This window comes from Molossus molossus, unplaced genomic scaffold, assembly GCF_014108415.1.
Source record: "Molossus molossus isolate mMolMol1 unplaced genomic scaffold, mMolMol1.p scaffold_m16_p_24, whole genome shotgun sequence".
NCBI lineage: Eukaryota > Metazoa > Chordata > Mammalia > Chiroptera > Molossidae > Molossus > Molossus molossus.
Genome location: NW_023425360.1, coordinates 3,081,724 through 3,109,284, shown reverse-complemented (window position 1 = coordinate 3,109,284; position 27,561 = coordinate 3,081,724). Strand labels below are relative to the sequence as shown.

The 27,561-nt window shown below is 50.0% G+C and overlaps 2 protein-coding genes across 9 annotated transcripts; both read right to left on the bottom strand.

Annotated features, from left to right (window-relative positions):
• Nucleotides 1-201: 201 nt before the first annotated feature.
• Nucleotides 202-17,059, bottom strand: WDR73 (WD repeat domain 73). Of its 8 annotated transcripts, none has more exons than XR_004961475.1 (9): nt 16,354-16,746; nt 15,995-16,083; nt 13,906-13,994; nt 13,195-13,259; nt 12,171-12,335; nt 11,452-11,817; nt 9,385-9,676; nt 7,144-7,218; nt 202-386 (listed from the first exon to the last, which is right to left on the bottom strand). XR_004961475.1 is itself a non-coding variant. In XM_036277917.1 (8 exons), the coding sequence occupies exons 1-8, from the start codon at nt 17,029-17,031 to the stop codon at nt 9,441-9,443; spliced, it is 1,119 nt and encodes a 372-aa protein (XP_036133810.1). In that variant the 5' UTR covers nt 17,032-17,059; the 3' UTR covers nt 8,859-9,440. The 8 variants fall into 8 exon arrangements, 3 of the variants coding, with proteins under 3 accessions (XP_036133810.1, XP_036133809.1, XP_036133812.1); XR_004961478.1 differs by lacking the exon at nt 202-386 and adding an exon at nt 16,991-17,053 and having other exon boundaries at nt 6,069-7,218; nt 16,354-16,421; XR_004961477.1 differs by lacking the exon at nt 7,144-7,218.
• An 881-nt stretch (nt 17,060-17,940) lies between these two features.
• NMB (neuromedin B) lies at nt 17,941-20,829 on the bottom strand. Its single transcript, XM_036277920.1, has 3 exons — nt 20,659-20,829; nt 19,852-20,024; nt 17,941-18,188 (listed from the first exon to the last, which is right to left on the bottom strand). The coding sequence occupies exons 1-3, from the start codon at nt 20,813-20,815 to the stop codon at nt 18,153-18,155; spliced, it is 366 nt and encodes a 121-aa protein (XP_036133813.1). The 5' UTR covers nt 20,816-20,829; the 3' UTR covers nt 17,941-18,152.
• Nucleotides 20,830-27,561: the final 6,732 nt, after the last annotated feature.

The following is a 27,561-nucleotide window of genomic DNA, read 5'->3' as shown; positions in this document are numbered from 1 at the left end:
ACAATGCTCAATCCACTGAGCCACACCGGCCGGGCACCACATATTGTCATTCTCATCAGAGATTTTACCATTTGAGGCAAGTCATAATGAAACTTCCTTTTCTTTTCCCATGGAATTTTACTTTCCTTTGGGTTGCATTTATAGTTCCCAGTAAGTCACAATAGGTTATATAGTAACACAATGTATGAAGTGGTTACTCTGCTAAGCTCTTTGCAAGCATGTCTCAATCTTGACAACAACCCTATGACAGGTCTATATCCCCACTTCCCAGCTGAGAAGTGGGGACTCTGGAGAAGTTAATAAGTGACTTACCCAGCACCTGTTGCTTAACCACTTAGTCCTGAAGTCAGTTAACGCCATTGCATTGTCAAAGCCAAGAGCAGTATCTATGGAACAAATTAAGAAAACAAAATGTTAATATAAAAACAACATATTGGCTATGTGTTTTGAGTCTTCTCTCTAGCTAGTTTCAAGATGATCCATAACTGCCCGGCCGGTGTGGCTCAATAGATTGAGCATCGTCCCATGTACTGAGAGGTCCAGTTTGATTCCTGGTCAGGGCCCGTGCCTGGGTTGTGAACTCGATCCCTAGTGGGGGGTGTGCAGGAGGCAGCTGATTAATGTATCTCTCTCACATTGATGTTTCTATCTCTCCCTTCCTCTCTCTCAAAAATATCAATAAAAACATTTTTAATTTTTTTTCCTTCATTGATTTGAGAGAGAGAGGAAGGGAGAAGGGGAGAGAGAGAAACATCAATGAGAGAAAACATTCATTGGCCGCCTCCTGTATGCCCCCAACTGGGGACTGGGCCCACAACCTGGGCATGTGCCCTGACTGGGAATCGAACCAGCAACCTCTTGGTGCTTGGTCCGATGCTCAACCAGTGAGCTACACCTGCCGGGCTAAGAACATATTTTTTAAAAATTAAAAAAAGATGATCCATAACTGTAATTGTTCTTCCTTGTATGTGACTGGGGCTGCTCTTTCCAGCCCTTTATCCACCTATGGGGGTCCTGTCTCATAACCAGGGTGTTTAGCAGGTGCCCAGTATGCTGGGTTTGCTGCACCCACTGTCCCCTAGATGGCCCTGGAGTTTTTCAAATGCAGGGCTGTTTCAACCTCCTTGCTGCCTGGGAACTATTTCAAATCTCTGGACAGGATATTAGAGTCTTTTCTTTTTTTCTCCCTCTTCATTTGATAAAATAGCCCAAGGCCATCGAGGAAGTGGAAGTAGAATCCTATGGATGGTCAGACTTTGAGACAAGATTTCAGAACCTGGTGGAGAGTAGGGCTGGTGGTTAATTCCCTTTGAATTTTCCACCCAGTCACTGGTGCAAGTGAGCTCATGCAGAGGCTGTGGCTCCAGGGCCTACCTGGCCCCGGCTCCCTCTCTCCTGCTCCATCTTCCTGTGTACCAGCTGAGGATTTCCCATCTGTTCATAGGCCCAAGGCAGCTGTAGAACTGTTATGGGAAGGAGAAGTGTCTGGCTCCTAGGAAACACTTTGCCTGAGCCCCTTCTGGCTCACAGGCCTGGCAGCCAGTGTCTCTGCTGTTTGTTTACTCTTTTGGTGTCTTGAGAGAGGAGAGCCTGCCAGGAGGCCTCAGGAGGGTGGCATATCTTGGCAAATTCACCACTGCTGAGTTCTAGTCCCAATGCAGAAACTGGGTTTCCTTAGTATACTCAGAGATGACCAGAACTCGGGCTATAGGCTTCTGTTAACAATTTCCAAGAGACCAATAGATTCCAAAACCCTAATTATTATTAAATTGACAGTGGGGAATCTCCTATACAAAGCCACCTGCAGAGCACACCTTGCTCCTGGTCTTGAGTGACTGAAATGGTAGCTTTGTGATCAGTTAGTGGTTGGTCCAACATGTAATGAAAGAAAGGGTCAAGTGAGGGACAGGTAGAAACCAGCCATGAACCCGCTCGGGTGATGATGCTGAATTTCAGTCTTCCTTCTCTTCCCTGCCCCCAAGTGCCCAAGTGCTGTCTGCTCAGTGCCCAAGATTCCCTTGTTAACTCTTCCAGGTTTCCCTGCTGAACATGCCCCTTCTGCAGACAGGTTAGTGTCACTGGTTAGGTTGGAGTTAAATGGATGATCCAGCAGGCCAAGGAAAGAATAATCTCCACTCATTACATGTGGCTGTAATTAGTTGAATTCCTAGAGAATAAGCTTATTTCCTTCATCTCAAAATCCTCTTCTCTCCTTATGCACTACTATAGACCTCTCTGTGCATTATTTTTTCTAAATATATCAATGATCTAGAAACCAAATTCTTGCTGAAACTGACTTACTGATATCTGCCTCTCGTTATCCATATGGCGCTGCCCTTCAGAGTCATTAGGTCCTGTACTGAAATCTATGGTGTAATGGATGGAGTACTGGAGCCCAAGAGACCTGACTGACCTGGTTCTAGACACCCTTGTGCCATTAACTAGCAGTGTGACTGGGGTACATCACTTACGGAGACCTCATTTTCCTCATCTGCAAAATTAATGACAGTACTTGCTCTTCCAACCTCAGAAAGCTGCTGGGAAAAGGTAAGTCACTCTGCATGGCAGTGAACATTGACACACACCCTATTCTCTGGTAATATTGACAACTCTGAACTTGATGGGGCCTGCTTTCACCAAAGAGTTTTCTGTCTAGCCCAGCCGGTGTGGCTCAGTGGTTGAGCATGGATCCCTGCACCAAGAGGTCGCCAGTCCGATTCCTGGTCAAGGGACATGCCCAGGTTGTGGGCCCGATCCCCAGTGGGGGGCATCTCTCATCGATGTTCCTCTCTCTCTATCCCTCTCCCTCTCTTTCTAAAACCAATAAAGGAAAAATAAAAAAAATTTTAAGAAAAGAATTTCCTGTCTAGGTTTCTGAGACTAACTGTCCTCCGAGGAACCAGGAAGCTGCAAGGGGGGGGGGGGAGCATCCCATTTATGTAGACTCTTGGGGGTCCTTTAGTCCTAAAGTTTGGGGAGTGTGGCTCACAGCTCAAGGACATGAATACTGTCTTCTCCCTTGAATTACGGGGTGTGGTGTAATGGTGAAGGTGACATGAACTGTGTTAGGGGCGACCCTTTCCGAAATCTGATTTTGCTTCCAGTCAGCGTTTCATGGGCTCAGAAGCACCTTGAGTGAAGGGAACAGGCAATGAACTTGAATTTTCAATTTTATTTTCTTAACAGTGGAACCTGTTCAAAGTAAAATCTCAGTGACAGAGGCAGGGGAAAGCAGGGCCGGGCTGTCGCACCCAGCAGTCCCCGAGGCAGCCCGTGGGACTTCGGCGGCCCAGGGAGCAGTCTGAAGGCCAGATGCGTGTCCGCGCCGAGGGTGCTGGCCTGAGTTTCCCCCGGAGCCGTCTCGGAAATACTGTTCTGAGACCAGAGCAGACTCCCGGGCTAGACTCAGTGAGGGGCTGGGGACTCTCTGGGGAGCCCTCGTGTCACCCCGTCCTTCCCTCACTGCACCACGGGCTTCCCTCCCTGTGCGGGGATCACCTCATCCACCGGCAGCTGAATTTTGGACCTTTCATCTCAACGAGGGAGGGAGACCAGCACTGCCAGATTCGTTGTCAGAATCAGGCCACATAAAATATGTAAAGTCGGCTCAAAAAGTACGGCTTCCCGCCCCCGTCCCGAAGGCAGCTCCCTCCAGTGTTCCTTCCCAGCGATCTCCACAGGCTCACGGCCTCCGGGGCGCGGGAGTTAGGGCGCCGCTCACCACAGGTCCTGGAAATGCGTCCTCGCGGGGAGGGAGCGCTGTGCGGGCTCAGGGGAGACGCTCCGCGGCGGGGGAGAGATCCGGCGTCCGCGGCCACCACCTGCCTCTCCCAGGCCTGCGCGCACTGGACACGAGGAACGCGCGTGGCGTTGGGCGAGGGATGAGGTGGGAGGCAGAGCACAGGGGGCAACAGGACAGAGACGTCTTCCTTCTGGGCAGAAGGACGGAAGTCTCGGTTGCACACGAGGGCCTCGGGCCCCAGCCGGCTGGGTCTCTCCCCGTGTGACAGGTCCAAGGGGACGAGCGGGGTAACGCCGCTGCCGCTGCGGGGCTCTGGGAGGGACCCGCTCTCTGTGCCGCCGCGCGCACGCGGGAAGCCAAGGCCCCGGTTCCCTCGGTCACTTCTGGCTGCGGCTCCGCTCCCCAAAGTTCGCTGTGGGAAAGTCCCGCCCCCGCCGACCGAAGCCACCGTGTCTCACGGGTCAGCGCTGCCGGCGGTCTGCGGGCGCCGGCGGAGGCTTTGGGACGTGAAGTCCGGGAAGCGGCTGGGGCTGCGATTCCGCTTCGGTGCTTCGGGCACGACCGGGAGCCCAGACTGGGGGCTGGCTAGGGTTCGGGTGCGGTGTGGGGACGCGGCGAGGCGAGGGTGCCGCGGGGTCAAGCCTCCCGCAGTCGCAGGGCCTGGGGGCGGGAGCGGCCCTCACCTCGGGCTTGGGTCGCTCTGGCTCTGGCTCTGGTCCGCCGACGCCCAGGGGCGGGCGGGGATGGGGCTGGATGCGCCGGCGGGGACCCTGCTCCTGTAGCCGCCGACGCCTGCCCCAGGGTGGCCTGCGGAGCGGTGCAGCCTGTGGCCAGCGCGGTCGGTCGGGGCACGGCCACTCTCCATCTCTTCCGCAAACCCGCTGTGACCGCGGGCGTCTCCGAAGCGTAACAGCTTTGAGAGTGGAAGCCGGCGTGTCTAACTTTCTTTTCAACTCTGACACCGCGTGAGCCTGTGTTTTTATTATCCTTTGCTCGCAAAGCCTGTAACCCTGACCACGGTACGTCTTGGTGTTCGGGAGGCACGGTGCTAGGACGGAGAATCCTAAGCGGGGCGCCCAAGGCGGCTGAGCGGTCGGCACTTCAGGGCAGAGCCGGCCGCCAGGGCGCTGCTCTCCAAGGTGCTGCTCCTTTGGGCGCCGTCGGGCCTGCCCCGCACCTTCACTTTGCACTGATGGCCCAAGGCTTGGGAGGGTGGGCAGTTCATTGTCCCTATTATCTCCAGCAGTTCGTCCTCATTATTCTGTATGGATCACTGGCATTTCCTCAGCTTTAACTGAATTGGTATGTAAACACAGCTTCAAGCTCCCTTGCTTTTCAACCAGATCACCAGCCCTTGACCCCAGCTATCAAATTTCTGGAGCTGCCTCCCCAGGGACAGAGGGTCAGACTCCAAGGGCACCAAGACACAGGGAGGGGACAACAGAAAGGTTCTTTCCTTCACCTCAATCTCGTGGTTTTCACTAGGGTTCACTCTATAATGTATGTGTCTGGCTCTAAAATGTCAAGTTCTACTCAGTGACTCCCATCTGAAGGTGGCTTCCCAGTAAGGTAAAGGGAGAGGTTTGAATTTCAGAACACAGCTGCAAGGTTCTTCTCGGAGCTGAACAATGGCTGTAGCTATGGACCAACAAACCGAGGCTCCTTCAGTACAAGAAGAGCTTTGAATAACGAAGAATATTCCCACTCAGAGCAGGAAATTTCCCTTCAAGGGAGTGACCACAGACCATAAATCTCCTGCCAGCGCTTTTGGCATTTCCACTATCAAGAAGCATCAGGGTGTGGCTCAGTGGCTGAGCATCGGCCCACGCACCAAGAGGTCGCCGGTTTGATTCCTGGTCAGGACACATGCTCAGGTTGTGAGCCAAATCCCCAGTGCGGGGAACACAGGAAGCAGTTAATGTTCTCTCTCATCAGATGTTTCTATCTCTCTCTAAAATCAATAAAGAAAAAAAAAAAAAAGAAGCATCAGAACCCAGAGAGGCTCTCATCCAACTGCAGAAGCTCTGTCGCTAGTGGCTGAGACCAAACAAGGGTACGAAAGAGCAGATCCTGGAGTTGCTAGTCCTGGAGCAGTTCCTGACTGTCCTTCCCCAGGAAATCCAGATCTGGGTGAGACAAAAACATCCAGAAAGTGGAGGAGGCAATGGTCCTGGTGGATTTGAAGAAAGAACCTGCAAGCCCGGCCGGTGTGGCTCAATAGTTGGGCACTGACTCATGCACCAAGAGGTCACCAGTTCGATTCCCGGTCAGGGCACATGCCCAGGTTGGGCCAATCCCCGGTGGGGAGCATGCAGTAGGTGGCCAATCGATGTTTTCTCTCTCCCCCCTCCCTTCTTCTCTCTTTAGAACCAATAAAGGGGGAAAAAAAAACCCTGTAAGACAGCAGCTGCAGGTGAGATATGAGAACCTAGTTCTGAGTAGTTAAAATAAGGGAATAGGAGAGACAGAGCCTCCTGTGTTGTTTGGGGGATGTGTAGTACTATGCTGTTAGATCAAAGTAGAATTTGCTTATTCCCAGAGCCTGCAACTTTCCTCCCAACTTCAGACTGACTCTTCAGAGAACGCAAACTTTGGTTTTTCTGAGTGTTGTCCCTGTTAAGTGAAAACTGCTTAAAATGGCTGAGCACCACTCTGATCAAGGAGCAACACACAAAACTGTTTTCTTTTTGGAAAACTGCTGTCCCCCAGCAGCAGCCAGCCTGAATCATGGGGCTTCACTGGCCTTTACTGACATTATTGAACCTTTGCATCCTATTGCAAAGTAGCTGTATTGTTGGTTAGATCTCTGCGTTTTGCCTAGGGGTTGACAGGAGCAGTCCCAAGAGAGCTGGTGGGCCTGGGTTCCAGACCTTGTCCCTGAGGCCTTCCACACTCCTTACTGCCCCTGCAGTGATCTGCATATGCCTGACTTCCCCCTTTGCTTCTTTGTGTCTTGGGATGATTAACTTTTAGTGCCCACAGAATCTGAACCACTTCTAGTCATGAACAGGGGAAAGAGGTGCTCTCAGAGAGGGAACCCTCAGAATCAGTACTGGGTTCCCTAAACATCCCTCTGAAGCGAGCACAGACAGAATCCATGTGTCTGTTCCAGGCAATGGTGAAACATTCACAGCCAGAACCGAAAGAACAGCTGAACCGCTGCCCCAGAGTAGAACTCCAGCTCTTCACAAGAGCAGTGAGCAGCCGCAGTGTGGGGAGGAAGGAGGGACCTTTCTGTGGGGAGGGCATGAAAGCCCCCACTGAGTGCGGAAGGTGGGGCAGAGGGGATGTTCCTTCCCACTTGGAGGATGTGGCACATGAACTGACCACATGAGTCTGTGGGATCCTTGATAGGTACCTCCAAGGGGAAAAAAAGACCTGGTGTTTTGTAAACTACTTACAGGACTCTGTGGCACCTCTCCTGATGGTGAGAGACTACCGGTCCCAGGAGATAAGGTTGAGTGCAGATTCTAGGCCTGGTTGGTGGGAAAGGCAAAACGGCAAACTAAAGTGCAGTAATTCTCAAAATACATGTATCCCCAAACCAATTCAGATGATTTGTGTGTGTTATCAAAACTGAATAGCCCAGCCAGTGTGGCTCAGGTGGTTGGAGCACTCTCCCGTACACCAAAAGGTTGTGGCTTGATTCCCTGTCAGGGCACATACCTAACATACCTAGGTTTCGGGTTCAATCCCCAGTTGGGGTGTGTACAGGATTGATGTTTCCTTCTCACCTCTCACTCTCTCTCCCTCTCCCTTGCCCTCTCTCTAAAATCAAGAAGCATGTCCTCGGTGAGGATTAAAAAAAAAAGAATAAATGCCAAAGGAATTTTACCCAGCAGGGTGACCCAAAACTTTGTAGATTAGGCTACAAAATACCATCAGCCTGCATGTGGCCCATCTCCTTCCTTACGGAAGGCGGCCCCACAGCTGAGGTAGTAAGGGAGTGTATTCAAGTCCTTCTTTTCCTCTAGACTGTATTATACTGATTTACTTGTTTGCCTTAAAAGTAATGGTTACTTCCATCTTCCACATCTGATCTTGCCCATGCGGTATGCAGGATTGTATAGTGAGGGGAAAACAAAAGCTTGTGTCACACAGCTCACAGTTCAAATCCCAGCTATGCCACATAACTGTAACGAAGCAAGTATGAACAGTGTCCAGCTCAGGGCATAGGTGTTCTGTAAATGTTAGCTTATTTCTTCCTTTTCTTTATCTTCCCCTGCCCCCTAATTGCATTTAAAAGCCAAAGGAAACTCACTTGTTAGTTTCTTCAAGTCTGTTTTGTCCCCTGCCCTCACCTCCGCCTCTGGCACTACAGAGGCACTTTGTTCAACGGTAGCCTATTTTGAAAAGGGGTGCTGATTTCTCAGGACTGGGTGACATCTGGTGATGTGGCCGGGTGTGTCTCCTGGGAGACACAGAGGCAATCAGAGCCTGGACAGGAACCATCTGGAAATAAGTTGGGAGAAATCTGCAAATGCGGCCTTGCTAGGTAAGAATGTCTTTTTCCTGTATGACCAGAGTTAGCTGTGGAGTTTCTATAGTATTCACTCCGGACCTTTTTGGGTTGAATTTTTCAAATCTATTCCTTCCTCAGTCCTGCTGGGAAAGGTACGTATAAATCTAATACCGCAGTCAGTGCTATCATGATGAGTTTCCGGAGTCCCGAAAGGATGCTGCATTGAAGCTCATCTTAGGAAGAGTCAGTACAGCCTGTGGCACATGCCTGGATTTATCTGTCACAGGACAGGTGAACGTGGGTATATAGTCATAAATTTGGGCCTGAACTTTTTCTTATTGTTCCTTCACAGATCTTAATATTACTTTCTTTCTTTTTTAAAATTTTTTCCCAATTTTTATTATTTTTGTTACAGATGTTTTTCCTTTTTCCCCCCTTAGACACCCTCTTCTGCAACCTGCCCCCTCCTCCTTAATATTACTTTCACTGAGCCTTTCAAAGAACCCCCTTAGATATTTATTTATTTTTCTTTATTGATTTTAGAGAGAGAGGGAGGGAGAGGGAGAGAGCGAGCTAGAAACAATGATGAGAGAGAACATCAATTGGCCGCCTCCTTATGCCCCCCACTGGGGATGAAGGCCACCACTTGGGCATGTGTCCTGACTGGGAATCAAACCAGTGACCCCTTGGTGCATGGGTTGATGCTCAACCACTGAGCCACACCAGCCAGGCTATGAGTGTCTTAATCACTATGTTATATCAGCCTCCCAAATGTACAAAGTGCTGGGAACCACAGCTTACATGAGGGTTGGGCTGTAAAGTCAGTACACAGGGAATGATGTGTAAAGTCAACATTACACTTGAGAATGCCTCCCACAGCCATTAGGTAAGGAGAGCTTCTCTCGTGCCTAAAATCTATGGGACTGAAACCTGTGGGAAGCAACAGGATTCTGTTACCCACAATTGCTCTGATCTAAGAGCAGCCACCAAATCTCTATCATGCATCCTACCTGGGGTTTTTCCATATATTTCTTCTAACTTTCCCAACAACTCTGCAAGGTAGTTACTACTATACTCATTTTACCAATAAAGACACGAGGCTAAGAGAGGCTGCTCAACCGGCCCAAGGACACTCAGCTGGTAACAGGGACCTGTGGTCACTTGAGTCCTAAATCAGTACCTTGTTGTACACACAGCAGCTCCTCTTCCGAGAGGCCTGGCAGGAAGACGCTGGAGTCAGCAGGAGGCACGGAGGTCCACCCAGTCCCACACGTGCACAGAAGCATCACTCGCTGCTGATAACAAAGTCCTTGGTTTGCGAGGGTGCCAGGTGTGGGTGGTGACCAGTGGAGCAGTGCCTATCCCATTGCCCTCTAGGAAGATGTGACCTCTGTGAGTGAAGAGAGGTTCTACTTGGCTCTCTAATCCATCCCAAGATGTGACATCATAGACCAGGACTGTCCCATCAAAACCTGAGGAAGGGTAAGAAATGAGAAGATTGACACTGGAACTCTAAAATAATTTTCTTTTCTTTTTGTTAATCCTCACCTAGGGTATCTTTCCATTGATTTTTAGAGAGAGTGAAAGGGAGGGAGGGAAGAGGGAAGGGGGGGGGGAGACACTTCAATATGAAACACACTGATTGGCTGCCCCCCCAACCAGGGCTGGGGATTGAACCCGCAACCCAGATACATGCTTGTTTGTGTTTTTTTTTTATCGTCACCCGAGGACATTTTTTCATTTTTTGTTCAGATAGAGTGGGAGGGAGAGAGAGTAAGAGAGGGAGAGAGAGAAACATCGACGTGAAAGGGACACATCGAGTGGCTGCCTCCTGCTCGACCCAACCAAGGCCGGGGACAAACTGCAACTGAGGTACATGCCCTTAGCAGGAACTGAACCTGGGTCTCTCTGGACCACAGGCCGATGCTCTAACCGCTGAGCCAAACCGGCCAGGGCCAGATACATGCTCTTGACCAGGAATCGAACCTGTGACCCTTCGATCTGCAGGTGGACACTCTAACCACTGAGCCAAACTGGCCAGAGCAAAAATAATTTTTAGTTTGCTCTATGGTACCAAAACAGGCTATGGGATGAGGAATGTAATAGTAAATAAGCTATTTCACGGCCAACCAAGGGTGCGGAACATCTGCCCTCATGCTAGCAGCTGCTGACTCCGTGGGGCATGTGACAACAAGAATCTGGTATATCTATCACGTGCCAGGCCTGAGGCTAATCCTAGACATACATTCTCTTCATTCTCAACTGTATGAAGTAGGTACTAATATTTACCCCAGGAAACTGAGGCTTCAGAGACTTTTTAAACCTTTTCTTCTTGCCCCAAATTCTAGTCCATCTGGGCCTCTCTCAGCAGATGACCTCTTCTCCTAACTGACAAAGAAATAAAAGCCCTTAGAGCAGCGGTTCTCAACCTGTGGGTTGCGACCCCTTTGGGGGTCAAACGACCCTTTCACAGGGGTCGCCTAAGACCATCAGAAAACATATTTCTGATGGTCTTAGGAACCGAGACACGGCTCCTCTATCTCCAGGCGGGCGCACCCACATAGATTCGCCCACATATAACATGAGGAGCTGTATTAAAGGGTCGCGGCAATAGGAAGGTTGAGAACCACTGCTTTAGAGGAACATTCTCATATCCCCCCACGACCTAGCTATACCCACGTGTACTCTATCCTGCTGTCTTGTTAGAAACCAACCCTTCCACCCACACTTGGCTCTTTCACTCCTTCTGGATCCTGCCATTATTAATGATCCTTTCTTGCTCTCTCAACTATTCTTTCAACTTCTCCCCCCTCAATGGATCCTTCCCACTGGCCTGCAGATGTCCTCACTAAATACCCTCATTCAACTAGACACTGCCAGGTCGGACCTAGGAGCCTACTCACCTAGGGGTTTGCTATAATTCAAAAAGCAAGTAGACTGAGAAGCACCCTTGGGATCTATAGTCTCTTTCTGGTACAGTCCTATGGCTGTCCCAGTGTTTACTATCTGCAGGCCTCTCAAACAGCCTCAGCACTGAATTTGCTGACAGGAAAGCTCTGCTACCAATGTATGAAAGTTTAGTAGCCAGACTGGAAAAGGGCCTGCCCCTGAAGAACCTGGAGAGTTAATCTGGAGATCCCCTATGAGCAACTTTAACTTTTGGGGCCAGAGGCTCCTTTCTGAGCTCTCAAAAGTCGCTTGGAAGGGAAAGCTCAAACAATAGAAGCAAAATCCTGCTCAGCAGTACCTGAAATGGCCAAGCAGTTGTCCAGGCATGGAGCCCAAGTCACTCGCAGCAGTTCTGGGTCAGGGCTGGGTGAGGACACTGGGCACTGGACTGAGTTCACAGGATGGCAGAGATCCCGAGGGTCAAGAAGGCGGAGCCGCCCGTCTGAGCAAAGGCTGGCAACACTGGGTCCAGGGCCTTGGCCCTTGGCCCTGACTTCTGCACACCACCTCCCTCCACCAGACCCAGGGTTAGGGCTGACACTCTCTGACGGTGCCCACTCCTGGCGGGTGTCAACGAGCCCCAGGCGGCCTGAGGTGCAGCAGAAGGCAAAGGTGTCTGCATCCAGGACCTGCAGGCTACTTAGCTCCTCACTGTCACTGACACCTGGAAGACAGGGGGCAAAAAAGAAAAGCTGTTGGAGTCGCATGGGTCTGGCAACTTGGCAGGGCTGGCTAGTCCCAGTCCCTTCCCCTAGGAAGCATCCCCAATCCTAGGCAGAATAAACCATGTCTCCCCTCTCCTGTTCATTTCACCATTCTACTCGGCTGGGTAGGTGCTGGTCCCAGCACTGCCTCCTCCAATCCTAGAACAGGAACCCCTAGGCCAGGGCTTGCCTCTCATTCATCTCGTGTCCCCAACATCAGGCACAGTGTTGAATTCAGTCCAAACGTGGCTGAATAGGGCTGGAAAGCAGACAATGGCTAGAGGAGCCAGCAGGGGGCAGACTGCAGCCGTACCTGAGGTGTACGTGGTCTTCTGGGTCTCCAGATCCACAACCTTCAGATCGCTGAGCCGCACCCCATGGAGGACTCCAGGTGCCACTGACGAGAAGATGGCGACCCTGGGCCAGAGACTCCCCTCTTTCTCATGCACGGCAATGGTGCTGACAGCTTCAATGACATCTGGGGGAAAGTGGAAAAGGTGAAAATCCAGAATGTTAATGAAGGTTTGAAACATAACATGGTGAAAGCCAGCCAGCGGTCTTTCCCTGTACATTTGGAAGGTCAAGGAAGAAAGGGAAGTGCCAGGTGGCAAGAGATGATATGGAAACATAAACACTCTGCATTATATTTATATTTTGAAACTGTCAGAAGCACTTTAATTTCCTTTTTTTAAATGTATTTTTATTTTATTTTATTTTAGAGAGAGGGAGAGAGAGATAGAAACATCGATGAGAGACACACATTGATCGGCTGCCTCCTGCACACCCACACTGGGATTCAGCCCACAACATGGGCATGTGCCTGACCAGGAATCGAACTGGCGACCTCTTGGTGCAGGGTCAATGTTCAACCACTGAGCCACACTAAAGTGGGCAGCACTTTAATTTCTTTATCATTTGTCTTGTGAACTGTTTTGCAAATGGGAGATAATGAATCACAGCCACCATCTCAAAAGCCCCCCAAACAGTTCTGGCTTTTTATAATTTAGTGGAGTACAAAGAAAAGAGAAAAGGAAAGAATACACAGATGGTGGCATTTACACATTAACTGAAAAGAACAGGCACAGAATTCATGAACTAATATTATTTCTTCAAAAACATCTACGATCTCAGCACTCTCCTGAAGCCTTGCAGATGTCACATGCAAATGTCACTGTCTTCAAACATAAACTGGACAAGAAAGTCCATGTCTTTTTTACACTGAACAGAAGAAAGCACTCGACCTCAAGTCGAATCAATTTTAGTTTCACCTGTTTGTCTCAGCCTACTTCTTCACTGGCTCAGATTAGGGGAAGGAGGTGTGTGTCAAATTCACTCACCACTGTCCTCTGTGACCTGCCACACCTGCAGGTAACAACCCGGAAGGCCACTGGTCACCAGCAACCTATTCAGGATGAATAGAAAATCTCAGTGCAGACAGTGGGGAGCTCACCCACATACCTCCCAGCCTTCTCCCGCTCCAGCCTACTCAGCTTGGGATTCCTACACCCCCACCTCAGGAAAGCTCACTGCAGGAAGGGATTGTCTAGTTACCCTCATTTAACAGAGGAGGAGGGGGCTCACTCCACTTTAGGGACAGGCCCACAGCCATGGAGAGTCACAGGACTGAGTCCAGGCTTCCATGTGGCATGAAGTGTCCTAGAGAGGACACCAGCATGGAGCCTGAACACAGTCCTGACCCAGACTCTCAGTCTCTGCCAATGGAGCTATTAGCCCCGGCCACCCACCATCAGCTCTCTGAGAAACTAAGAGCATCCTCTGCTCTCTATCTATTTGGAGCAGCTCCAGAGATCTGTGGGTTATAGTAGTAAAAAGGTCTTCTGAGAGACGATGAAACCACTAAGCAATAGGTTCTTTGTATTCCAGATTTGTGTGTGTGTGTGTGTGTGTGTGTGCGCACGCGCGTGCGCTCACAGACATCTGTGTGCTGAAGGGGTAAAGGTGGGGTGGTGATAAAGAGGCAGAACACTCCTGACATTTCCAGCCACTCCATCCCGAATGGAGGGTCTGGGTAACAGAGCTGACCATACCTGGTGTCTGGCACGTGCTTCAGATCAAAGACAGATCTGTCTGAAAATCCTCCATGACGTACCTTGAAATCTCTTTCAGGCAATAAGCCCTGAAATACAGAGGGGTGGCCAATCAGATAGAGCCCGCTCTCCAAAGGAATGTTTCAGGCAAGCTGTAGGTAAGGAGCCAGATCTCAGCCTGGCAGGAAGCCACGGAAGCTGTTCTGGTGACAACAGATGCTTCTCCCTGCAGGGCCTTGTGTGCTAATTGTCAGTATGGGTCTCAGCTACCTACATGAACGGACAGTTTCCTTTCTTTTCTGCACGTCCAAAACCCTTCTCCTAATCTTCCCCCAGCCCCTTTCGCTCTAGCACAAGTGTTCCACTCCAGGCCTTCTTAGGGAGTCACAGAGGTATAACAGCTTCATCAAAAAAAGCTGGAGCCCTGGCTGGGTAGCTCAGTTGGTTAGAGTATCATTCCGACACGCCAAGGTTGCAAGTCCAATCCCTGGTCAGGGCACATACAAGAATTAAGCAATGAATGCACAAATAAGTGGAACAAATCGATGTTTCTCTCTCTCTCTTGCCCACTTTCCCTCTCTCTCAAATAAATTAAAAAAAAAAAAAAAAAAAAAAAAGCTGGAAGTTATCAGTCAACATATCCCCATTTCTCATGCCACCTCCCACTGGAAGTCAGGTGAGTTCTTCTAGCAATAAAAATATAACAACTACCAATTATCCAGCATTTATTGTATTAGACACTGTGTTTAGTGCTTTATCTGCTTTATCATGTTGAATTCTAGACGCAGGTACTATATAATTACCCCTATTTAAAATGACACAACTAAGGCCCAGGGAATTTAAGCAAATTTTCTAAGATCACACAGGGATTATGTTGTGAATCTGAACCCAAGTCTGTCTACCAAGTCCATGCTGTTAGCCACTAGACTACTATCTCCATGCGAGGAACTAGAGACAGGGGAAAGAAAGTAGCACAAGAGGAAAGAGGAAGAGCAGTGGTGAGGTGGGAGGTAAATCAGTCTCATGAATCAAGCTTGAGTGGTGGGGATGGGGACATCAAGAGCACGAGACAGGACATTTCCCCAGGGAAACAGGGACTAGGAGGCCTTATCAGATGAATCACAATTTTATAGCAAGACCAGGCAGCTACCAACTCTTTTCTTTTGACACATTCTCTTCTCTTGGTTTCTGGAACACTGGCCTTTTCTGTGATTCCTCTTACTTTATTATTATTATTATTTCGATCTTTTTGTTAATCTTCACCTGAGGGTATTTTTCCATTAATTTTTAAAAATATGTTTTAATTGATTTTTCAGAAAAGAAAGGAGAGAAAGACAGAAACATTGATGTGAGAAACAGCGATTGGCCACCTCTTGCACGGCCCTCACCCGTGACAGAGCCTGGAACTGGGCACGTGCCCTGACTGGGAATCGAACCAGGACCTCTCGGTCCATGAGCCACACCGGCCGGGCTGCATTAATTTTTTAGATAGAGTGGAAGGGAACAGAGAAACATCGATGTGAGAGATACATCAATTGGTAGCCTCCAGCACAAACCGGACTGGGGCCAGGGATCAAACCTGCAACCCAGGTATGTGAGCTTGACTGGGAATTGAACTAGAGACCCTTCAGTCTACAGGCCGATGCTCTAACCACTGAGAAAACTGGCCAGGGTGAGTCCTCCTACTTTAAAGATTATTCCTTCTTAGTATTCCTTGTGAGTTCATCTTCCTTTGCCCATTCCTTAAATGTATTCTCTGAAGTTCTGTCTTTAGCCACCTCCCCCTTTTATTCCTTATACATTACACATTAATTCTTAATCATTCTAAGGGTTTTAACCATCCTCTATACCCTAAATCTATTTTTGATACTCTAAAATTGACCTCTACCTCTGGTAACCCTCTGTAAATCACAAGACATTCCTTAGTACTTATCTCTGTGCATACTGGCCTAGTCTGTTAGACCAGAACGGCAGGCCTGGGGTTTGTCTGTCTCTCACTTTCTAGTATCCAGGACAATAGCAGCTCCATAAAAGTTTAATAAATGATTAAAAGTAGACCCATAGGCTCAGCATTTATATTTCAAGTTACCTGGTTTTCTTTTACAGAAAGTCTGAGAGGTAACAGCAGATGAAGAATTTCATTTCTTTTCAGGTTTTCATAGCCAGCAACAAAAACTCCTGGAAAAAAGAAGCAGAAGTAGCCGTGACAAAACGCTAGAAAGATTCCGGACCATGGCTGGCTCTGGAAACTCCACCAAATCCGCTGAAGCAAAGATAAATTCCGTTGTCGCTGATATGCAACCTTGTACTGGGGGAAGGAAGAGATCTAGAACTTAGTGCTGATGGGGCACAAAGTGACCAAGGGGCCCTCAGAAGGGTGGGCTGGGTCCCACCCTTCTCTGGGCTGAGCTCTTGAGTCCCAGCTTGGGTGGGAGTGCACCTCCTCACCTTTGTCACCAACCCATTCAAGGACTCGAGTGGCTCCTGGGAGGTCGAACGCATGGAAATCCTGGTACCTGCATGATGGGAACACAGTGTCACACGGTGCACGGCACGTTACTGTTCCAGAACCCTGAGGTGGCAGCATGCTTCGGGGCTGAGGCCCAGGCCCTGGAGCCAGACAAACCCGGAATCAAGCCTCATTACACATGTTGCTCCCTGCGAGATTGGAATCAGGCCAGCCACAGTCCCCGAGCCTCGCTGCTCGTTGTAAAACGGAACTCCCAGGGCACCTAGACTTCCCAAGGTTGACGTGAAGAATCCGGGAGATAGTAGGGAGTTCAGCTCAGAGGCTGGCGCACAATAACCGGCCCCTGATTACCACCCCCCACAAACTGCTCTCACTAGTATCTCACACACCTGGGCGCACGCAGAAACGTGCCACTCCCCAGAGGCCCGGGCGGAGTCCTCCGCCCGCCTCGCCCCGCCTCGCCCCGCCCCGCCCCGCCCGCCCCGCCCGCCCCGCCCGCCCCGCCCGCCCCGCGGCCAGCGCCGCCGGCCAGACCAGGATCCCCTCCCTGCTGCGCCTCGCGCCGCCCAGCCCGCGGCAGACGCGAATACGCTCTCCCAGGCCTACACGACTTACAAGCGCAAGGATTCCACCAGCCAGTCCTCTGCGGGATCCATGGCAACTGTCGCTTCCGGTACCCCACTTCCGCCTCAGAACCTTCCTGGGCGGGAGCGGCCTTCTCGCGAGGAGTGGGTGCGGCCTGCTCTAACGTGGAGGGCGTGGCTTCACGCAGGGGGCGGGGCCTACAGTGGTCGAGTGCCGCCGTAGCCTCGCTGGGTTGGGGTCGGGGTTCTCCCCGGCTAAAGTTCCGGAAAAATGACGTAGAATCAGGGATTCCCAGGATGTCAGCTCTGAGTGGGGCCCGAGGAACGATATACTGTTCGCTTTACAACCGGGTATTTGCAGATCAGAGGGCCAAAGGCCAGGTAAGATACAGGATGCCCAGTTAAACTAGAATTTTAGGTAAACGACGAATAATTTTTTCTTATAAGTATGTCCATGCAATTTTAGGCCATCTTATACAATTAAAAAAGGGGATTGCTTATCTGAAATTCCAATTGAACTGGGTGTCCTGTATTATTTGCTAACTCTGGCAACCCTACCGAAAGTCAGAGAGAAGGCAGCAGGGTAGGATCCCAGCTGGGCTCTCACCTTGATATGCGCTGGGGGCGCCCCTCAAAGCCTGGCGTGGGGATGAAATGAATGGAATAAGCAAAGCCCCATGTAGTGTAGGCAGCTCTCTTTTATGGGCAAGAAAACGGGAGAGACTTGCTTGTGCCAGTAGGTGGCAGAGGCGAGCGTGGAACCAATTGTGCGGCACAGGACCTGGCATACAGCAGGTGTTGAGTACCTGTTTGCAGAATACGCTAAGGAGTAGGAGTCTTGAGTCAGTGCCAGGCTGGTGCCATGGAATGCTCTGGGCTTTTTGGAGCCAGCCCCATTTCACGGACCGCCCTTTTCCTTCCCATACCCTCAAACATTCTGGAAGGAAAGGACCAGACAGTCCATGTAAAGAGCAAGGTTTTTATTCACAACTTCAACAGGGAAGCAAGAAATACAGCAGGAACATAATTTGTCTGCGTTGGCGATATTCCTGGTGACCCAACCAGTAATGGAGTAAAAGAGATTTGAGTCCAAGATTTACATCCAAATGGGGCCACTAGGACGGTTTCATTCAGCACCTTCCCTGGGTGGGCACAGCCTAAGCCACGCTGTCGCGTCTTCCTCATTAACGACATCACTTCTGCAGCATTTGCACCAGCAGCCTCCTGTACTGAAGGGGAACACAGAGGAATTGACCTGGGCAGAGGGGGCAAATGATACGGGTATCCTGCCATTCCTAAGTGCTAGGCGTCCAGAGAGTTAGACAGGGACAGGCTCCAGCTGAGGCAGGCCCCTCCAGCAAGCACCTTTCTTCCTGAAGGGGTCCGGGCAGGTTTTCTCACAGTAACAGCTCTAACCTCACAGGGTGGTCACGACAGTCAAGGGAGATCATGGAAGTAAAATCCAAGTATGGTGACTGGCCCTCTGCCCGTGTCAGTGTTTCCACTCCCCCAGACCCCACCTCTGAAGCCAGTCTCCCAGGGCTACAGGCTGCTTCCTCTGAGATTCTCTTGTGGGTCTTCAAGACCAGCAGCTCCAGAGGTAACACAGTCTCCCTTCAGACTCAGCCAGCTCAAGCTCCTGGCCCTTTCATCCCCAGGGGCGGGTGGTTCTGTGCATCAGCAGGGTCAGGAAGGTTGACTGCAGCTGGACCTTCTCTAGGGCACACCCCTTCCTTTTTTTGAAATGTCTGCACCATATGCTATGCACAGTGGGGGACACAAAGGTGAGCCAGCAACAGGTGCCTCCAGGGAGCTCACAGACCATACTAGCTCCCGTTTACTAAGTGCTTTCTATGCAACTGTGCCACGCTGAGCACATGACATGGGCTCATTTAATGGGAGATGGACACTATTATCCCTATTTTATGGACGAGAAGATGAGGCTTAGAGAGGTTAAGTGACATTTCTAAGGTCACACAGCTAAGTAGGTACGTTTTGAGCCTAACACACTGTCACGAGAACCTACATCTACCACCTCACTGCCTTCCACACACAGCAACAGAGTACCAGGAAAAATGGTGTGGGACAGAAACAGCTCCAGGAGCAGGGAATGGCTAGAGACTAAGGCTGGCTTGGCTTGATCTTTTGGGCCTTGAAACCCCACAGGTCAGAGGTTTACAACTAAGGATGAGTTTAACTCTCACCTCTGTCCCCTCACCACTGCACCTCTGGCAATGTCTGAAGACATTTTTGGTTGTCACAACTGGAGAGGTGGGGAGGGAGGGATGCTCTAGTGAACAGAGACCAGGGATGCTGCCAAACTTCCTACAATGCATAGGACAGCCCCCACAACAAAGAATTACTCAGCCCATAATGTCAAGAGTGTTCTGAGGTTGAGAAACACTGCCATAGGTCACTGAGGCAGATGACAGACTGGGAAGAACACTGGTCAAGGTGAACAAGGTCGGACTCTTCTCTCCCCTTCTGTGGGCATCAGTGTCCCAACCCTAACCACAAGCATACACAGGGCACAGCAAGGGTGGACAGCTGGGGTGTCCTGTGGGTGGACTGTGGGAGGAAGGTCCAGCTGCTAGAGGCTGGATAATCCTAGGCTGGGCAATCAGTGAGGGGAAACTCTTCTCCTTCCTCTTACTCTGTGGGGTTTGCTGGGAAGGTCAGCTTCCTTTCTTTTTTTACTTAAAAAAAATGTCTTCACCTTCCTTTCTTTGAAGACCTCCCTCTTTCAGCTCTGGATCACAGGTAGAGCCTAGAATCCCTGGATTTCTGGGGCCTATTAGGCCCTGGTTAGGCAGGCCCATCCTAAACTCAAGGCTGGATCCAGGGGCAGCCCTGGCTGAGCCTCTCCCGGGGCCGAGGTGGGGCCTGGCTCACCTGGGTATGAGGGGCTGGGCTGCCGGGGCTTGTGCCCAGAGCTTTCTTCAGCAGGAGGATCCTGAACAGCTCATGACTCAGCTGTAGTCTCTGGTCCTTCAGGGAGACATCGGGAGCTGTCCCCAGTAGGGATGGGCTGGGGGCCTCCAGACTCTTCTTGCCCATGAAGTGACCTAGAGAGGAGGTGCCGAGGCACAAGGCAGTCAGGGAGCAAGGATCCTATCTCCTGTCACACAGGGAAAGTTCCTCATCTCTCCCACGTTTTAGCTCTCATGGAAGGAATATACACAACCTTCCTCCTCTTCACCAAGGAACCATAAAAACCCCTGGGTGGTGGCAGAGCCTGTCCCTGAACTTTTCCTGAACAGGTAGTGGTGGAGAGGATGGCGCAGACAGGAGGAAGTGGGATGGGCCGGGGCCAGGGATAAACTACCAGTTGGCTGCCTGCTTAGAAGAGGATGGCAAAGGGCAGGGAATGAAGTAGAGAATGAAGAGGCATCTGAAAGGAAGAGGTGCAGGGAGAAGAAACACAGAAGTTAGAAGAGTCCGTGGGGTCTTGCTTAAGGGAAAAGGCACCAGCTGGCAGGCAGGTGTAGGATCCAGCCTCAGCTCTGCTTGAAACTGGATGAGTGACCTTAGCCAACACACTGACCTGTCTGCGTCTCCAGTCCCCTATCTATTAAATCAGATGAGTTCCAGGCCCCCACCAGCCTCTGCACGAATTCGGTGGCTGAGGGGAGGCCAGAGAAGGAAACGTGGATAAGAGCGCGGTGGTGAGGGGCGCTTGCCCGGATCCCAAAGACTTACCGGTGGCCCAGAGGTTGCCCCGGGAGTGCACTCGGATTTTGCTGGCCCGGCTGCGGGGCTCCGGGAGATCCCAGCTGAGAGAGGCAGTGCCGGCGGCGAGCAGAGCGAAGAGCAGGACGCCACCAAACCACCAAGAACCCCCTGCCCGTAGGGCCATGGCTGCGCCCAGGCCACGCGCTGGAGCTGGAAGCTTAGGAGCAGCGAGCATCTGCTCCAACCTCCAGCACCCGCCTTCCCTGCTTTTAAACCCGGAGCCCCTGGGGGCGGAGCCTGTCTGAGGTGCCCGCCCCCTGGCGCCGGCCCCTCCCGCAAGCCCTTCGCCCCTCCGTGTCTGGTCAGGGCGCCCATGCAAACCCGCATTCCTGCCCCTGGATGCTCGGCCGAGCCCACCACCTGCAGGCTAAGGACCTGGCCCTCCTCTCCACTCTCACCGGCTTTCGGCCAACGAGTGACTATTTCACCTTGAACCCTCCCTCTATAAGGGTAAAAATGGGGGCGAGGATGCCTCCTCCCGTGTCCAGGTACTGGAGGAGCTCCCTCCCTCTCAGGGGCTCTGGGCACCACCAGAAACCACTGCAGGCGCTTGGGGTGGGAAACGGAGTGACGGGGGGATAAGGAGACCCGCCCCCACGGGGCTCTGCTGAGGAGAGCTATCGGGTGGGCAGGGGGAGGCAGAGCTCTGGGTCCGGGGAATGAGCTCTGGACCAGAAGTCCATACACTAGCCGCGTGACATCCTAGAACCTCGCTTTCCACGACTGTAACATAGGAATAACTGCAATGCCCTATTTTAAATACTTTTACATTTTTTAGTACAATTCTTTTTTTTTTTTTAGAGAGAGAGAGGAAGGCAGAGGAAGAGAGAGAGAGAGATGCATCGATCATTGCCTCCCACATGCACCCCAACCTGGGTGTGTGTCCTGACCTGGAATGAAACCCACCACCTTTTGGGGTACAGGATGACACTCAACCAACTGAACCACACCGGCCAGGGCTTTAGCACAGTTCTTTGTTTGGCTAAAAGCAGCAGTCCTACAGACTGCCCACTGACACATTCAGCACTGCTTCCTCCCACGGGGCTGTCCAGTCTTTCTTAGAATGAACTTCTGGGTCAGTGGCATCACTTTATGACTAGGCAAAAAGGCTGTGCTCCAGAATAATACATTTCCGTTGGCTTAAATGTGTACTAAACACCAATGATCACAGCACTATGCCAGGCACAAGAAGGAGAGGAGACAAAGGATAATTCTCTGCTCCAAAGGGAGTTTACCCTCTCATGGGAGAGACAGGAGTGATGATGGAAGAGGGGGGTGCAGACCAACCCCTGGACTCTAGATCCTTCCCTGAAACACTGCAAAATATGGCTGTAACAGAACCTGCTCAATAATGGCATTGCTATTAGGCCTGCTAGCTCTATGGACCACCACTCCAAAAGAAGTGTATACAAGAAGCTGCTTGTCATGCTGAGCTCCCAGGAGCATGACCCACAGGACAGGGACACTCCTCTTCCAGCTGTGCCTTTCCCCCCAATCTCCTTGCTTCTCATCTCCCACCCTGGCATTTATACCTCTCTGCATCCTTGCACTGCTTAGCCAAGGTGTGCAGATATAGCTCTTCTCACCTCCCCATAACAGTCCTCCCCCTTGCATCAGCCACACACCCATCCCATCTTCTCTGGTCCTCAGATGCAGTAACTGTGGGAACACACAGGAGCTGGCACTGAATGCTGCCTCACTGAAATGCTTGAAGGAAACTTATTTGGTAGGTTTATCTCTCACTTTATGGCTGGAAGCAGCTCAGAGGTGAGTCACTTGCCCAGACATCACACTAGACGCAGACTTCAGGTCTGTCTGGACCACTCTATCAGGGCAGATGCTGCTTTTCCTAAACCACACTCACGGTTTTTTACCCTCTCAAGTGTGAAGATCAAGTTCGTTTAGATTCCTCAGGGGAGAGGGAACGGGCACTGCATTTCGAGTTTCACACCTCTCTTCAGCAGGTAACCCTGGGATTCTGCTCTGACAGGTTCATTTACACTTAGGCCAAGCCTCCCCTGAAACGGTCAGTTCACAGCTCCAAGCCTGACCACAGGTGCCCCAGGGACCACTTTATCTGTCAGCCTAGCACAGGACAAAAGGGACTCTGAAGACCCCGGACAAAGAAGCAGGGCAGCAGCTCCACAGCCAGCTACAAAACACTGCCTCAGGAATGAGAAGCATTGGGCACAGCAGAGGGCGGTGTGCCCGAGATAGCACGTCTCAGCGCGATCTGGGAGCACGAGCCTCTGGGCTTAGAAAAGGACCTCGACTGGCGACTGCCTGCTGTTCCCCAAGTCCACTGTCACGGCAAGAGAAGTCCACAAGCCTCCTGCTATCCCACTGTGAAGACGGACAGTGAGCCATGTGGAGATGCACGGGAAGTTCTGAGCTCACTCGTGACCCTTCTATGTAGTGCTGTAACTGTATGAAAGAGGAGACACTATTGTTCCTATAATGCAAACTTAAGAAAAAGCGAGATAAAATATTCTCAGCTGGTAAGGATAAGAGGTTGGATATAAGAGACCTCAGGGAGATTTTTATCAGAACGAAGAAGAGGTATGAGGTTTTTACGTTTCTTAAGGGGCCATGAGTTTTAAAAGATTACGGAGCACTCTTTTATAGGAAAGCTAGGAGACAGCTCCTGTCTGTCTAGGAGGGTAGCCAGGTCATCTGTGAGGTGGCGCTCAGCAGAAGCTGCCAAATTATACCTACTCTGAAGGATCATCCTTTGAAACAGCTCATAAAAACCATTAGGCTAATAAATACAGGGATTAATGAGCAACAGCACACGGTACCCTTGCAATGAGGTCCCAGAAGAGAAATCTCTTGCTCCCTGATACCATTACCGTTGGTTTTTATTCCATTATGCCTATTCCATAAAGCACAGACATGATCGTTTCCCTCTTTACATTAACCCCAAAGGAACTGAGAATTATAGCAGACAACAGAATCTTTTGATGTGCCTTATCATCTATTTTCTCATCCGTTTCTCCTCCCACACTTATGTCAATCCCAAATCCTTCAATTATTTTATATCTCATCACATATCTTGTATTTTTGTTTGTTTGTTTGTTTTTATCCTCACCCGAGGACATTTTTTTTTCGATATTTTGTTCAGATAGAGTGGGAGGGAGAGAGAGAAACATCGACGTGAAAGGGATACATCGAGTGGCTGCCACCCACACGACCCAATCAGGGCAGGGGACAAACTGCAACCGAGGTACGTACCCTTAGCGGAACCGAACCCGGGTCTCTCCAGACCGCAGGCCAACACTCTAATCTCTGAGCCAAACCGGCCATGGCTTATTTTGTACCTTTATGAGCCGCTCCAATTCCTTTTGGAACAACGCAGGGTGTAAATAAGTCTAAACTGTGCAAAGCACTGTGACAGGGACTAGGGGACAGCACAAGGATGAATTGGAGGCTGGTCTTGCCTTAATGCCTTCAGAGAGCTGGTTGGGAGTGGGACACACATCACACAATGTCACAGAGGAGCACGAACAAAGTCTGGCAGCACAGAGCAGGAAGCACTATACACTTGAGAGCTTAGTTGAAGAATAATTTTGAGCTCCCTGTGCATCTTTTGAATGCTGCACCTAGGATCCTAAGTGGAAAAAATCTGTTTCATGTACCCCTGTTAAGGCACTGAGTTTCTGGCAGAGGAGGGACGTAGCCTTACTCATTTTACATCCCCAGGGCCTAGCCCAAAATCTGGCACAGAGTAGATGCTCAATAAATGTCTGAGGATGAGAAAGCTTTTAGCAGGTAGAGCAGTGAGCTGACACTCCAGGGAGAGTGACCAGCAGAAGCAAAGACTGGAGGTCTGTACAGTGAGACCAATGTCAAGGGTATAAGAATGCGGGCTTTCCTTAAAGCTGAAGCTAGAAAAATCCTCAGGTCTTCGAATGACACTTGGAAGGCAATGTCTTCACTATTTTTTGATAGCACCTGCATATTCTGGTCTCTCAAACTTCTTGGTCTGGAACTGCTTACAGTCCTAGTGAGGGAGGATGGTGAAGGAGCACCTTGAGGAAGGCAAATAATCCATTTAGCTGCTAGAATCAGCTGGATCATTTCTGAAGCTCAATAGAGTGACACATCACAAGAAGGCTGCCTCAGATGCTGAGATGCCCCATGTTCTAAGGGGTCACTTAGACTTGGAAACACACATGCAAATGACCAACAAATGCACTCAAGGATAACAGAGCCTTTATTCCTAGACTAGGCTCTCTCAGATGCCTGAGACCTCCTAAGAAAAGTGACAACACCAATACTTCTCCCACCAAGAAAGAGCACAAAGAAGAGTCCAAGGACAGCACACAAAAGAAGAAAACAGAATTAACATGAACAATTCTGGAGCGGGAACATGTTGTTTAAATGGAACCATGGAGAGAGAAAGTTTTCAGATTTAAATTTGGCAAGACCAATACAATGTACTGAGTAAATAACAGGAAAGTACAAATTGTTTTAATGATTCATATGCTCTGCCCCAGAATAATAGCTCAATAATAATACTACCTTGTCTGGCCAGTGTGGCTTAGTGGTTGAGCATCAACCCATGCACCAACAGGTTGCTGGTTCAATTCTCGGTCAGGGCACACGCCCGGGTTGTGGGCCAGATCCCCAGTGGGGGGCATGCAGGAGGCAGCCAATCCATGTTCTCTCTCATCGATGTTTCTATCTCTCTCTCCCTCTCCCTTCCGCTCTCTGTAAAATCAATAAAGGGAAAAAGTAAAATAAATAAAATAATGCCACCCTCTGGCTCCAATCCATGGTCACGCTGAACCCTTGGGTCATGCTGCTGGGCACTACAGGGAGAAGGCGGCAGCATCCGTGAAGCAGAACTGCTGCACCGCAGGGGCTTGCAGTCTGATGGTGGGACTGGAGACCACATCCAAACACTTACACCAGCAGCGCAAGGCTGCAAATGCTGAGCGAGAGGAAGAACAATTACCTTGCGAAGAAAGTGAGACTTAGACAAGCAGAAATGAGATCATGAGATAAGTGGAAAAACAGCGGTACAGCCAAGGGTGCTTCATGTTGGCTGAATTCAAAGTATGAACTTCACACATAGGTGATACATAGGGCAACCAAATTTATGGTCCAAAAGAGATAATTCTCAGAGTAAAGGGGGTTCTGAAATAAATTAAGAGATGGAAATGGTCAAAAATGAGCACAAAATAAAAATAAAATAAAATAGGCAAAGACTGGCATGCTGCAGGGAAACTGGAACACACAGTCACCTTAGAGACAGGGAGTCACAGAGTGAGCTTCTGGATTCAGGTGATGACAATGGAAGGATGGGGGTAAATGCAGGACTGATGGGTGACTCAATATGGTGGGAAAATGAAAAGTCTAGGTGAACACACCTCCCAAGGAAAGATAAAATCTGGAAGGGAAGTCTGCAGGAACTACTGAACTTAATTAAGTTGAAAGACGGGCCAATCAAGTGCAAGGGCCCAGTGGGACAGAGGCAGGGACCAGAACTAGGGACCAGAACCAAGGACAGGAGTGGAAAACACCACGTAGACCTAAGTGGAGCAATGAGAGTGGATGAGTAACAGCCAAGAGACAATCCCGTGATCAAATTCTCATTAGAAGTTTTATCAATTCTTATTCTCTTCGATTCCCTTTACTCACAATGGTTAAGCCCCCCCCCCCCGCCCCCCCCCCCCGATCTTGGAGAGCTGGTAATTCCAGTAAAACACCAAATTAAACATTTGTAGTATTTCTTACATTTTCAAAGAACTTTTAAAATTCATTATGTTTACAAAAAACCTCCCAGTTTTAAGTCCTATATTTTAGCCACTAACCTAGACAATATAAAAACTGGGAACATAATACCTGCTGCTATACAAAGTATCTTTTTATTTTGGGCTAATAGAGCAATTCAAATATATACACATGATTTGATTACTTTTCAGAGAATTTAGCTGGTGCTTCCAACTAGAGCATCCAGCAAAGGAGGAAACACAGTAATTTCTCAAAACTGGGTATGAAAATATGCAAGTGAGGAAAATATTAATGTTTTCCTCCCAATAAGTACATAGGAAAGAGAAACTTGGATATCTGAGGATGCAAGGACAAGGATATTTACACTCGGGCAGCTGGGTCCCAGAAGTCCCCGGAGGGCTGGTTTGAAAGCAGAGCCAGGGCACTGACTCTGGGAGCAGCTAACCCACCCTCTGAAGACAGTGAGGAGGAAACGGAGTAAGTAGTCTTTCTGTCATCCACACATGGGGGCTATTTCAGCACTCTGTTTGGCTCTTAAGAAAACAAATGCCCCCAAGACAGGTTGGAGGGAGCACTTGTTAGCCGTTATTTGCCAAGTTTCAGCCTCTGTTGGGATCATTAAGAGCCCAAATCCAAAGCTTGCAGGCTAAAGCCTTGTTAATGGATTCAGGACGGCTCTCTTCTCCACAGGGGAGGCCTTCGGAAGATCAATTGTCCTTATTCTCATTCCATTAGCATTCAAGTATGAACTGATTTCCACTTCAGTTGAACAAATAATAGAAATTGTGCATTTAGCCCAAGACAGAAAACTTGCTTACTTTGAGATTTCACATTCATATTAACAACAAAGAATTAGGAGTATTCTGTGCTTAAAACAGATGGGCTTACCCTACTCTCCTACTTCCCTAACTGCCTCAGTAGTAAAAGAAAACACGCCTGGGCTTTGCTTTCGCTACGGGAACCCCGCCTCCTGAAGTCTGTAGGAACGAAGCCAGGAACTAAGGGGGCAGGTCCAGGCAAATCCCAGTTTAAAGAAAATGAGTGGGTGCCTGCCCTCCAGCACCTTCCTTGTCCCTCCTCCAGACGATGAAAAACCCTGGCTTCGGGCACATGGCTGCAAACGTCTCAGATGTA

What these genes read in the sequence shown, in the direction of transcription:
- WDR73 (XM_036277916.1), bottom strand. Translation starts at nt 16,492, where the DNA reads ATGCTGCCACCTCAGGGTTCTGGAACAGTAACGTGCCGTGCACCGTGT. An exon ending in GAAGACCACGTACACCTCAG is followed by an intron (nt 11,818 to 12,170) that starts GTACGGCTGCAG and finishes CCTGTCTTCCAG; the next exon opens with GTGTCAGTGACAGTGAGGAG. An exon ending in CAACTGCTTGGCCATTTCAG is followed by an intron (nt 9,677 to 11,451) that starts GTACTGCTGAGC and finishes ACCCTTCCTCAG; the next exon opens with GTTTTGATGGGACAGTCCTG.
- NMB (XM_036277920.1), bottom strand. Translation starts at nt 20,815, where the DNA reads ATGGCCCTACGGGCAGGGGGTTCTTGGTGGTTTGGTGGCGTCCTGCTC. An exon ending in GGGCAACCTCTGGGCCACCG is followed by an intron (nt 20,025 to 20,658) that starts GTAAGTCTTTGG and finishes CCTCCTCTCTAG; the next exon opens with GTCACTTCATGGGCAAGAAG. An exon ending in GCCCAGCCCCTCATACCCAG is followed by an intron (nt 18,189 to 19,851) that starts GTGAGCCAGGCC and finishes GTTCCCCTTCAG; the next exon opens with TACAGGAGGCTGCTGGTGCA.